Source organism: Lates calcarifer, linkage group LG5, assembly GCF_001640805.2.
Source record: "Lates calcarifer isolate ASB-BC8 linkage group LG5, TLL_Latcal_v3, whole genome shotgun sequence".
In the NCBI taxonomy this organism is placed as follows: Eukaryota; Metazoa; Chordata; class Actinopteri; family Centropomidae; genus Lates; species Lates calcarifer.
The window spans coordinates 24,290,981-24,304,720 of record NC_066837.1 but is presented as its reverse complement, the minus strand read 5'-3'; the positions used below and the strand labels follow the sequence as shown (position 1 = coordinate 24,304,720).

The window sequence follows — 13,740 nt, the reverse complement described above, 5'->3', positions numbered from 1 at the left end:
ACACACACACTGCAGTGAAATCCTCAATGTGTGCCCATCTGCCTCAGCACTACGTGTGTATTCCATATGTTTTCTCAGGAGGGAGAGGAAGGTGAACACACATGCCTGGGGGAGGAAATCGACCGAGACACCACTCTACTGTACATGCCACCGTATCCAGACCAAGTCCAAGTTTAGAAAAAACACACGTCCTGATCGAAAGTTTCCACTCTCCAGTTCCCTCTTTAGACACTTTTGAACCCCACAAAGAACAATGAAACAGAAATACAACTGTAGTTTTTGAGGATGAGTCTCTTTTTTGTTTGTTTGTTTGTTTGTTTGTAATTAAACAGTTTTGCTACTGAAACAGTAAGCAAGGAGCCCCTTCGTCCCATTGGTCCTCAAATTGAGAGTGTGACATAATAGAAAGGTAGAGAAAAACTGAGTAAGAGACAGAGAGAAGATAGATTCCTATCTATCGTCACAAAAAAACGGTTGTGTGAGATTGTCAAGGCCTTCGCATTATGTTTAGTGAATGAGGTCATTTTATAAATCAAGTGTCTCTGTAAACCTTTCGCCTCCTGTGCAGTTCATCCAAGTGCAGCCACTGTGGTGTGCATGCATCACAGTAACTGTTATGAGTCAGTTCATAGTATTTAAATGAAGGGAGAAGAAGTCAGTGAGGTGAGGGAATGAGCCGAAGCCCACACCAGAGTCCAAAAAGCAGACTGAATGGTGTTTGATGAAAGCCTCCTGTGTGAATATTATCAGAATGCTTACTCTTGTACTTTAAACCCTGCTTCTGTACCTTAGTTCAATCCTTTGATCCATTAAGCATCCCCTCATTTCAAGTGCAATCCCTAAAAGTAAAGGTGTGAACACACTCCCAGTCAGCACTTCACCCTACAGCTCAGAACACACACAAATTTATGTCTGCAGGGTAAAATGTCTATTAGAAACCCAGCCATGCAGGACTCCCCTCAGAAAGAGCGTTTCCATGACTTACAGAGGATCTTCTGGAAGGCTCTACGGAAGTCCTGGTTGAAGATGGTGTAGATAACTGGGTTTAAGGAGCTGTTGCAGTAGCCTATCCAGAAAAAGAACTTGAACAGCGTCTCTGGGATCTGGCATGGCTCCCGGCAGATTCCATACAGGCTGTAGGAGAAGAAGAAGGGGAACCAGCACACAACGAATACACCCATGACAACGGCGAGGACAAAGGTGAAGCGTTTCTCCCGAGCAGCAGAGACTTTCTTCCGATTGACGGTGCTCCGACGTTTGCGGCGAGACGAGAACAGCTCCATGGACTTGGAACTGGCACGCGACTTCCTGCTGGAATATTTAGAAGCAGAGCTACTCTTCCGGCTGGACTTCCTGTCTCTCCTGTCGTCGTGGTGATGTTTGGAGGAACTGGAACTTTTCTTAGGTTTTTCGTCCGATGAGCTGCTATCATCAAAGTCATCATCATGGTCCGTCAGTGCATGTTTTGGCTCATTTGGAAGAGGGGATTGAACTGCCTGCTCCTGGCAGTGCCCATTTTCACGGTCCTGGTCTTTCATGCTCCCGCCCCTGTTGGACTTTAATGACTCGCCTCTGCCTGGTTCAGCTTGATCCATCCCATTCTCCAGTGGCGAGTCCCTCTTCTTCTCAGACATTGTTCTGGTCCTGGTCTTTGCCACCTGGTAGATCCGAATATAGACCAGAATCATGATAACACAAGGGGCAAAGAAGGATCCAATGCTGGAGTAGAGGATGTACCAGGTCTCGTCATTCAGGATACACTGGGGACTGGCCTCATTGCTGCTCCTGTCCATTGATATGAGTGGTGGGAAGGAGATGATGGCTGAGATCAACCACACCACCACAATCATCCCTTTAACTCTTTTAGGTGTTCTCTTTAAGTTATACTCTACAGCCTGTGTCACTGACCAGTACCTGTCCAAACTAATAGCGCACAGGTGAACAATAGAGGAGGTGCAGAATAAAACATCCAGAGCCAGATAAATGTCACACCAAATTTTGCCAAAAAACCAGTAGCCCATGAGTTCATTGGCCAGAGAAAATGGCATGACTAAGGTGGCCACTAGTATGTCCGCACTGGCCAGGGAGACGAGAAAAAGGTTCTGTGGTGGTTTCAGGGCTCTGCTCGTTAAAACGGCGATGACAACCAAAACGTTTCCGACTATTGTAAACAAAATGAGAAAGCTGACAAGTCCAGCCAAACCCCAGATTGCGAGCTGGGTGTACTGGCTCTGAGAAGTGGAATTAGAGGAAATATTTTCTGCCTGTATCCCGTCCTCCAGGATGGAGCTATTTAAGAAATCCATTTTGAATTTTTTTGTTTCGTCTAGGTATGATTTTTAGAAAAAATTAAATGCGAGGAAATAATATATAGAAATATCCCATCAAGACTTCAGCGCGTATTTCACTTAAGAAATCTACATCAAACGGCATTTTTCTTTCCTCACCTGTGATCTTCCACATCCTGCATGTAAGTCTCTCCTTAGGAAAAACAAAAGAGACACCGAAAGAGAAAAAGAGAGAGAGAGAAAGAGGTCGCAATATGCAAAGTCTTTAAAGTCCATTCCAGAAACATACAGGCTGTTCAGCAGCAGAATTTCCATGGTTAGAGAACGGGCTCCCTCTTCATCGCGTCCTCTCCCATCCCGACTGTGCCCGCATCTCTCCACCTCCGCCTCTCCGTTGTATCCTGAGAGAGGTTTGTAACGGCCACGTGTCTTTTTTTAACATCAGAAAAAACTAGCAAGGATCCGCTCCGCCCTGGAGAAGAGATGGAGGCGATTAGTCGAGAAGGTGGGATGGAGTCGGTGAAATGAGCAAGCATTTTAATGGTAGAACTTTATGTGAGAATAGTTAATCAGATCGGTGTAAGGTGCTGCTGGAGGAGCGCTTGTTTAATGGTTTGTCTGCATTGTCAGGGCAAATTGGCTGAGAGTTGATCAGCGTGTCTTTGCTTATTTGACTTTTGAAGGTCTATATCAGTATTAAGAGCGTGCTTCTGTCCATTATAACAGATAGAGCGAGCAGGAGATGCTCGATGGAGGTCACATTGCTGTCAAAACGCACAGGCTGACAGCGGTGGAGTCCCGCACCAAGGAGAGCGCGCTCTGCTCTGTCCTTCTGTGCGCACACTGGAGGTCAGTATTGTAACAGCCAGCCCCGGAGGAACAAACAGACCAACACACACACACACACACCATAAACATGAGCAACATTAGCCATATACAATAGAATATCTACACAACCATCAGGTAAACAGATGTTCCAGTACTGAATAACTTGCCTTCTATAGGATGAACAAAGAAAGGAAGGAATCTTTGTGACCTTGCTTGGGAAAATTTTATCATTTTCTTGCACTGCACTGCCATTGTTAGTTTGTATGTTTGTGTTGTGGTAATTGTGTTGATAAGAAGATTACAGGATTACAGGGTGCAGTTGTCATGTTGTGATCCATGTTGTGAGAACCCCTCTGTTTTTGTAGATGTTGAAAAACCTATATCACCTCCATGGAAAGCAGTGCGAATGTATACAGAGTAGAAGGCTTGCATGATATGATATGATGTATGATTATTGACCACATTCCCTGAATGAATCCATTTATCAAAGAAAGAGAAGGCCAGATCTACCATGACAGTGACTTTCAGGTTATCTCGTCTGGAGTTATTTATGTATGTGTTTTTGTTCCCTGTGAAGACACATGCATGTACCCTTGCCACACAATTGATCAGAGCAACAGTTCAACTGTGTCTTTCTCACCCACTGCTCTCTATGTCTTTATCTCTATAAGCCTTTCTCTAACACACACATATTTTTTCAGGCTTGTCGAAAGATGGTGCAGCAGCAGCACACTGCCAAGGTTGTTCAAATTAAATCCAAGATCATGTCAGTAAAGTCAGTCAGTCAAAAAAGAAAAAAGCCTGTGTGGAAAGTTTTTGGTATGCCTTTTTTGCTCTCTGCTCCTGTTAACCCTGTCTGGTCTGGGTGGTGCTGCCACCTTGAGAAAGCCTGTCTCCGATTTGGCATATAGCTTGGTATTAAGTTCCTGGACCAGTGCGTTTATTGACTGTGTCCCCCAGCTAAGTACTTGTCATTAATCACAGAGCGCTCAGCCATACTGAATTAAAGAGCAGCCGCAAGAAATGCTCAAGTTCAAATTGATCCTCATCAGGGCTATGAGGTGGAATGAGGAGGGCTCAGGGGGTTGTGGTCCATCTGCCTGTATGGGAAACACAGTCAGGATGGTGAGCTGCCTCTAAACCGTCCCCCCACCAATCCCCAACACTCCCTGCTCCCTCTCATGCTGCCTGTTTAAATTGAACTGAGGCTAGAGTGATGCTGTGGATGCACTCTAAGCTGATTTTGAACAGACAGACATGCCTTATTATGGTCATTAAGTTGTGTCCCAGGGCCACAGCTCTGTCCATATAATTGGGGCACCAGTGAGCGATCTCTGCTATTACCGAGCCCTTTTCTTGTTTCCAACATTGTTCTCTGCTCTGAGGGAATAAGTTGGCCCTTCCGACCACTAGCCAGCAGCCAGCTTTTGGGTGCCAAGGAAACTGTGTTGATTACTTTTATCTCTTTAAATCAAGCTTTTGTGCTTTTTCACTCTTTTCAAACTAGTGACATACTAAATTATCCTCTTTTTTGTTATTGTTCCTCCTTTGTTATTCTGGTTCAATCACTATAGTTGTACCAAGTGTGACCCTTCTTTGCTCCTTGCAACAAAGGTTAGCTGTCCTCTGCACTTTTATTGAAAGGCCACACTGCAGAATTTGAGAATGGAGGAGGTGCCCAGAGCCTCCTATTTAAGGGGGAAGGGAGAAGCATTGAACCTAATAAGATTCACGTAAGAGAGCTTCAAAAACATCTGATGTGTTCTCACAAGGTAACATGACCAGCCTTTTGTAGTTCATTGAAATCCAATACAGTGACCACCTGGTTATTGCGCCTCATCACTCAGTCATCTCCTTATAATAGCTAGAGGACATAATGCCACAGACATCTAACTCCTACCTATGAACTTGTATCATCTACCTTTAACTATTGCGTAATGAAATATATGACAAGAGCACTGAATAGATTAAGTCAGCCGTGTGCTAACAAAGGCTGATTCCCCCAAGAAATCAAAGCTGCTACCAGTAACGACATCCACTTGTAATTTCTCAACCCTCCCTAATGTGCAGTGGTTTCCATATAGGCCCCTTGCATAAGGGGAGGTATGGTACCAGCTGTTGACAGTGACAAATGGCAGTGCTACCTGGGCAGGCAACTACAGAGCCTAGAACAAATAGTTCAGCAAAGCAACATCTAACCCAGGGGAGTTTCTCTCTTGCCAGCATCACCTCACAGAGCAGAGCTTGCTTCTTATCTACTATCTTTCCTTTCTTGTGACAAATTACCTAGTAGGTAAAATAGTAAAATAAGATCAGTGGAATAGTTGTTTTGGATTTTTCAGACTGTTTTGAAATGGAGGGATTTTCAGTTTTTTGTAACCTAACACATTAACATCTGCAGTTTTTTTTTTTTCACATTTAATCCATTTTGTTGTTGCTCTATCAATAGTATTCAGTACAGAGCTGTTTTTGCTCTGTCAGATTCCAAATGAATATTCATTAGGCTGCTGAAAGAGAAGAGACATTTTAAGAATACCTTTACTGATGGATTGGTATATTATTTACAAAGTGTAGCTGATATGCAGCACAAAGAAAATCATACAGTTAATGGAGAAGACAAGTGAAACAGATGTAGGCTGAGGCTGCGTAAAGTATGGAGGCTACAGACATTTTCTCTGCATGTATTGGACCTGAATAGAGGGCAGATGTGTTGTATTTTCATCAGTGGCTTTGAAGCATTTGCAGGTTATCATTATTTTATAGAGAGGTAAATTATGGGCAGCAAGTATGTAAGGTGAAAATACTGTTAAAAGCCTCTTTCAGCTCCTCAGGTGATCATTGAGAGAGATTCATGTGTTGAGAGTCAGTGCTTTGATTTAAAAGAACCTGTGCATTGGATCAGCAAGTAAATGGCTCTAATGTGGAAGGCACATATTCTGACTTTATGGCAAAGACTCCCTAAGCAAGAAAGGTATTCAGTTTATATTCTGTATAAACTAAACAGAATTATGAAACAAATAAACAAATAAATTCTGTTTTTAATGGAATTGACATTGATATCTGTAAATTTGTCAACTACTTGATGAGAAAAATAAACAAGGTAAAATTAAGAATTGTGACTAGATCCCTGGTTAAAAACGCCCCAATAAAACTTGGCTTTCTGTGCTCTGTAGTAATTATCAGCATAGTAGGAGAGTGTCTTGCTTATATGAAAACATAGTATTAAAGTTAGGGAAAAGACTTATGCAATGACATAATCTGCAACTTAGTGACAGTGTTTGCCCTTTACACGTGACCTTTCATAATTAGGTCAAACTAACATTAAGGTTCACCGTCAGTTCCTTCTTGTATAAAAAGCCTACATCTCTTCAGACTAATACATTGGTCTGAGTCAAGGTCTTCTCCTGTATTGCTTCATCATCCGTGTTATTCAATAATTTCCAAAGAAGTATGGGACACTCTTTAATCAACAAATATGGCTATAAGCACAAATCAAAAAGCTTTCCCAAAAATGATGCCCGAGAATGGCAACTACAAAGTCATTTCAGCATCATAAAACGTTCTGCTGTAGCACAACAGACTGTTACAGTGCAGAGACAAACCCTTTAGATTATGCAACTGTCCTGTGAGAGGTTGACTCCCCAATTATAAGTGGCACATTGCTCAAGATGAGTGGCTGTGCAGTGTCTGGTCTTGCAAAGTCATTATTGTCCATCTGAGTGACAGGTGGGCCAAACTGGCAGATCTGCAGGCAACTCAAGCATTAGGCACAGCAGGAACGTGTTGAAAACGTGACACCCCAGACACAGACCGACACTACTCGACGAGGTGTTGCATCATGATCTGCACACCAGATTGACTTGCTGCTGGTGAAAAATGACCATCTGTGAAGTGTCACTTGGAGAGAGGTCACAGATTGGCCAAGAGAGGACAGACAAATTGCTTTGGGAATCAAATGTGAGACTGGAGATGGGAAAGAGTGATTGATTAGCTATGAGAAGTCATCATTAGTTTTGGTTTGCCAATGAAATCAATACCTAAGAGTTAAATATATCATGTAAGGTGAATAAATCTGGAAACGCTGGACTCGTGGAACATTATCCCGTGAGTCAGTGCTCCTCAACTGTAGGCTAGCTCAAAGAAAAACTGCTTTATGTGGATATAAAATGAATTCAAGTCAAGACATTCAGCTGTAAATTTCAGGCACCCACCGCTAACCAGCTCAGCAGTGCCAAACTGTCAGTTGGTAAAGTAAACCTTTGCAATGGGAGCACTATTCAATCCAATCAAACATGGAATCTTGCTGTAATGCATCTTCTGCAGATAAACCCACCTAAGCCTTTTGCATTACAGTACCTCCTCCATCTATACCCTGGTCGATAGATCCACACAGCCTTCAGTAGCTATGAGGCATATTTCAAGTGCTATGGGTTTCTTCAAGATGCCCAGCTTCCAGCATAATCTCACTACTGATACATCTGCTGCCTGGGAGCTCAGCCCATAAGGCTGAAACCTGTAACAGACCAGTGAGGAAATGGCAAAGTTTGGGAAACAGAGTAGTGAAGAGAGAGGAAAATACAAGAAAGGGATACAGGAAAAAGCAAATGTGTGTGTGTGTGTTGGGGGGGGGGGGCTGAACTGCAGTTCGGTGGCAAATTGCAGTCTGCTTCCTATCTTACTCTTAATCGTGTTCTCACAGATAGCACCCAATGGGTTGGGACAGGAAAGGTGGGAGGTGGTGGGATATTCTTGACATTGTTGTTCCTTTCTTGTTCTGTGGATTAGTTCAGACACACTTGCATGCATATGCAAACATATGTACAGCTAGTAAATCAGAATGCTCAGAAGTTACCCAATGGGACCACAATGACAAGCAGTAACACAAAGTGGACCTATACTGTTGATAATTGGATTGGACAGTCATAATGGTGTTCATGAATAAGTCTAATCAGTGCTTTTATTAAGAGGGCTTCTAGACTGTATTAAACACCAATCAGTGTTGTATGATTTTTAGCATGTTAGTAATCTTAGTAGAGAGTACATTTTTACTTTACTGTGATTGAACAATCTAATAGGTTTATGTTGTGGCCATTGGATTTATTGCAGACAGTTCTAAATGCTACAGTAACTATGAGCCTTGGCCACCGTTGCCATGGAGAGGAAGCCAGTCAGAGGCATGAATCAGAGCAGTCGCAAATTCAAAACATAGTTGAGCTGTAGTTACCAAATTCATCCAAAACTGACCCAATTCAAAAGTGAATTTGTTTATCTGCAGATTCAGAAATCAGTTTTTTGTTAATACTGTAGTCTTAAGCTTCCATCCACCCTAACAGTTAAGTTTTTATGTACACAGGCTTTTACCTTTGATAACCTGATATTTTCTACTCCAGTTGTCCATCTTTTTGTACTGATGATTCAGTTGGAGTGTCATGTCCATCAGAGTCGTAGATGTGTTCCAACTGTGAATCACATAACTTTGTTTTAGGGAAAAATAAATGCCCCTTTTTTGTCCAGAACACAAGCATTTGAATCAGTTCCTCCCACCTTCAAACTATTATCGCTCAGCAACAGAACCCCCTAAGCAATATCACTCTGAACACTCTGCTTCTAGAGGTAGTTTTGATGTTGCTGGTGGTAGGGAAAGTGATCCATAAATGTTGGCATCAGCGTCGGGAGCTTGAATCAAATTTGCATCTCCATGATGGGATTTGAGGCAGTAAATGGGCTGGTGGGCGCCACAGCAGGCAAAGTTTGAATCAGTGAACCCTGTGAAATTCATAGTATTTTATCAAAGTGGATGTAAATTGCAGCTTATTTTTTACTGCACTGCTGAAATGAAAGTCCAATCAGAGACTACAGCAGCAGTCTATTTCACCAAACAACCATTAAAAGCAAGCAGATTAATTGATAAGACAATAGATCCACTCACAGCAAAAACTGTGGGTACTGTCAACAGCTCCCCTGTTCAGCTTAAGGCGTCACTACACTTCAAAACTCAGTGCTTGTTCAATTGTCAAACATTGTCTGAAACCCTGTCCCCTTTCATTTGTACGATTCATCACATCAGTGCAAATGTGACCCAGCCCTCTGACTCACTTGCATGACAAATTCACCTTTGTTCATCTTCAACCTGCAAAACAAAAATAGAAGCAGTGAAGCATTATTAAAGTGATGTGCCGTTTTCTTGTTTTTTTTTTTTTTTTTTTTTACAATATTTTACTGTTAGACTACAAACTGCATCATTTCTTTCATAGACTGTTTGAACTTAATTATCTCTCTGCTCATTAATTTGTTATTATGTACATCAGTCCCATGATATTGCTTCCTTTTTTCATGGCCAAGTGAGGTTAGTGAGAGTGAATGAAGCTGTTACCCTGAACTTTCTCTAAAGTCCATTTCTATAAATATCTCCAGCAGTTTATGTCTTTCATTGTGATGTAGTAAATATGTTCATGTTTGATTTGGACTGGGAAAATTATTCTGACATATTGTCACACTGTCTTTTGTTGCCATTTCTCTTGTATCTTACAAACTGAGCATTGCATGATGAAACTGTTCTGTCCGTTCCCTGTCTGTCTACTTTCCTGGTCCTGATCTGTATCATTTTCTCTCCCCCACTTTTTCTATTTGCAGCTAAGTCCGCAATATCTTTCAAGCTGTGAAGGTTATGGATCAGTAGTGTTTGGTTTGTTTTGGTGAATGTGTATGTGTGTGTGTTTGTGTTTTGCTGCATGTGCACACTGTTCTACACTAACCTTTATCCAAGTCTCACAGGCAACATGCTTTATTCAATAGAAAATCAAAGAAGTTGAATCTTCTTTAAGTTTGGGAAATACTCCCTATCTGCAGACAGTCTGCTTCTAAGCCCTTTTAAGTCTGTGCTGTGGACAGGCAGTGTCAGTGCCAGCTCATTTGAATACAGACTTTGCCTTTGTGGTGTCAGTGTGGTTTTTCAGCTGGAGCAGTGACATCTCAGCCTCCCTGCCTGATCATGCCTACTCTTGCTCCACTGTGAATTATGGATGGTGTATGTGTGTGTGTAATATATGTGTGTGTGTGTGTGTGTGTGTGTCAGTTAAATGATACCACAGAGTGAGAGAGACAAGGGTTAAATAGCTTGTGTCAAAGGAAATTCTTCTTGGTTTCACCTTTTGAAGGGGTTTCTTTCTCTATCACCCACAGTACATTTCACATTTGGATTTTGACGTGTGTGTGTGTGTGAGAGAGAGAGAGAGAGAGTGAGTGAGCAAGTGTACATGCTTAGTTTGGCTTGAGTGGATTCAATTATGCTGAGCTCAGAGTGATGGGAGGAGAATAGGGAGAGTTACACAAGGGAGACAAGGTCTGTGTTACAATTGTGTGGATTTAAAGAGAAATTCAATGTTTTATTACTCACTCAGAATTTATATTCATCCATCATTCCCTGTGGTCATGTACACACAAATGAATCAGAATCAGAATCAGAATCAGACTTTATTGCCAAGTAAGTTTGCACATATAAGGAAAGGGAGTAAAGAGCAAAAAGCAAATGCTATATTTACAATATAAATGTAAAGTGTTTATAATTTAAATGTAAAGTGTAGAGTACAAATGCAGTTTTACAGTATAATTACTTAGATATATAAATACTGGAAGTTGTTATCAGTTTTCATTCATTAATGTCCCAAACAGAAAATCTCATCTTTTCCTCTCTGCTCTAATTTATTATAGTGATTTGTTATCATGTTCTGTCATTTGTACAATGTACCAGCAAATGTTTGTGCCCGTGGGTGGTGACTAACTGGAGATAATATTTTAGCATTTTGAATGGCAGTGATTTTTGTGTAAACACGAGGGCAAAATCTGTGATTTACAATTTCAATCTCAGTGAAAAACACAAAATTCTCTGGTGTTTTGGTCCTTGGTTTCTAAATTGATTCAATAGACTGTGTGCAAGACTTAAAAGGAAAGCAATTTCTCACTCTTGTAGATGTGTGTGATGATCTTTTACTCTCACAATATCCCAAAGAAACAACAGTACAGCATTTATTAATGATGGTTCAGTAGTCTCTGTCAGATGGTCTAGCTTAATGGTCTGGAGTTAACAGTTCATGCACAACCCAGATACTGACATATTTTCTCAAAAAGAGAACTTTTACAACATTTCACTAAAGGAAAAATACACTATAGGCAATAATTTGGGCTTAACCCTGCAGTCCCAGTCTTACATTAATGACTCACTTTTGGGAGTATATCACCATGGCAACTGCTGCAAACTTACTGGAAAAAAACACCTGCACATATTATAAAATTTGATACATATTTATCCCTCTCTAGCTCCATGGAGCATTAAAGCTCATTGTTTTGCTTTCACTGAGTATCACCTGTAGTATCTTATCTGTCCATATAGGCAACATTTCCATCAAGCAAGGTATGATAAACCAACTGCCCAGAACCAAACAGCAGGCAGCAGGTCCTGATGTGCATTTATCTGTTTTGCATGGATGTTGGCTCTCAACAAGGTGCCATAGTTTCAAATTTGCCAGGTTCACATCTTTGGTCCTTGCCCCCAATGAAAAGTTGGCCATGCCAAATCACTATCCAAGGTTCAGAAGCCACACATTTATATCCAGATGAGCTGCACAAATTAACTCTTGCTCTCTGTATTGTGTATACACAATCACTCTATAAGTGATTCTTGAGGGTAACACTCTGAGTCTATTTGCATTATACATATATCTGTGGGTGGATAGAGCTGATTGAAAGTCAAATTCATAAGACCAGATAGGGAAAATTAAGCATTCTTTAGCGTTTTTGTGACCAGCAGTCATGCAAATATGCTGACCTTATATTAGATTTTCCTCTCAGACTGTACCAGGGTGCAAGCATAAACACTTCCTACAGCTGACCTCCTCACAGAGATGAACAGCAGTTACAGCCTGCCACTGCTGATCTTGGAGATGAACATGGCATGGCTAATTCAATTACAGCTGCACGTAATGAAATGAAGATTATACAAAACATGTACATCTATACTCAATCACATGAACACACCCATCCACTCACACACAAATACAGAGAGCACAATCATTGTTATTCTTCGTGCATTTATCCTGATTCCAGTGAGCGAAAGCAACCTCACACACACATTTTCTGTCGTACAAATACACACAGACAACTGAACACTCGAATACTTGGTTGCAACTTGTGCAAAAAGGAAGCTATTTACAGTGGTATGGAAAAGTTTGGGCACCCCTGATAATTTTCAAGATTTTCCTTTATAAATCACTGGTTGTTCGGATCAGCAATTTCAGTTAAATATATCATATAGCAGACAAACACAGTGATATATGAGAAGTGAAATGAAGTTTATAGGATTTACAGAAAGTGTGCAATAATTCTTTAAACAAAAGTAGGCAGGTGCATAAATTTGACAAAAATTCAACAGAAAAATTATATCAATATTCCGTATGTCCTCCTTTTGCAGAAATAACAGCCTCTAAACGCTTCCTATAGCTTCCAATGAGGATCTGGATTCTGGTTGAAGGTATTTTTGACCATTCTTCTTTACAAAACATCTCCAGTTCAGTCAGGTTTGATGGTTTCTGTGCATGGACAGCCCACTTTAAATCACACCACAGATTTTCAATAATATTCAGGTCTGGGGACTGAGATGGCCATTCCAGAATGTTGTACTTGTTCCTCTGCATGAATGCCTTAGTAGAATTTGAGCAGTGTTTAGGGTCGTTGTCTTGTTGAAGTATCCAGCCCCGGCGCAACGCAACTTCAACTTCAACTTTGTCACTGATTCTTGAACATTGTTCGCAAGAATCTGCTGATATTGACTGGAATCCATGTGACCTTAAACTTTAACAAGATTGCCAGTACTTGCTCTGGCCACACAGCCCCACAGCATGATGGAACCACCACCAAATTTTACTGTGGGTAGCAAGTGTTTGTCTTGGCATGCTGTGTTCTTCATCCGCCATGCATACCGCCCCTTGTTATGTCCAAATAACTCAATTTTAGTTTCATCAGTCCACAGCACCTTATTCCAAAATGAAGCTGGTTTGTCCAAATGTGCTTTAGCACACCTCAGGCGACTCTGTTTGTGGCATGTGCACAGAAAAGGCTTCTTCCGCATTACTCTCCCATACAGCATCACCTTGTGCAAAGTGCACTGAATAGTTGAACGATGCACAGTGACACCAGTGACACTGAACGATGCACAGTGACACCATCAAGATCATGTTGTAGGTCTTTGGAGCTGGTCTGTGGGTTGAGTTTGACTGTTCTCACCATCCTTCGCCTGTGCTTATCTGAGATTTTTCTTGGCCTGCCACTCCGGGCCTTTACCAGAACTGTGCCTGTGGTCACCCATTTCCTCACTATGTTTCTCACAGTGGAAACTGACAGCTGAAATCTCTGAGCGAGCTTTTTGAATCCTTCCCCTAAACCATGATGTTGAACAATCTTTGCTTTCAGGTCATTTGACAGTTATTTTGAGGGTCCCATGTTGGCACTCTTCAGAGAAAGAGGAGAACAACTTGCAATTGGCCACCTTAAATACCTTTTCTCATGATTGGCTTCACCTGTGTATGTAGGTCAAGGGTCAATGAGCTTACCAAACAAATTTTGTGTTCCA

The 13,740-nt window shown here is 41.4% G+C and overlaps 1 protein-coding gene across 1 annotated transcript; it reads right to left on the bottom strand.

Moving 5' to 3' along the window:
- Positions 1 to 441: 441 nt before the first annotated feature.
- On the bottom strand, positions 442 to 2,934 carry adra2c (adrenoceptor alpha 2C). Its single transcript, XM_018664560.2, has one exon. It carries the CDS (start codon positions 2,304 to 2,306, stop codon positions 960 to 962), a length of 1,347 nt encoding a protein of 448 aa, XP_018520076.1. The 5' UTR covers positions 2,307 to 2,934; the 3' UTR covers positions 442 to 959.
- Positions 2,935 to 13,740: the final 10,806 nt, after the last annotated feature.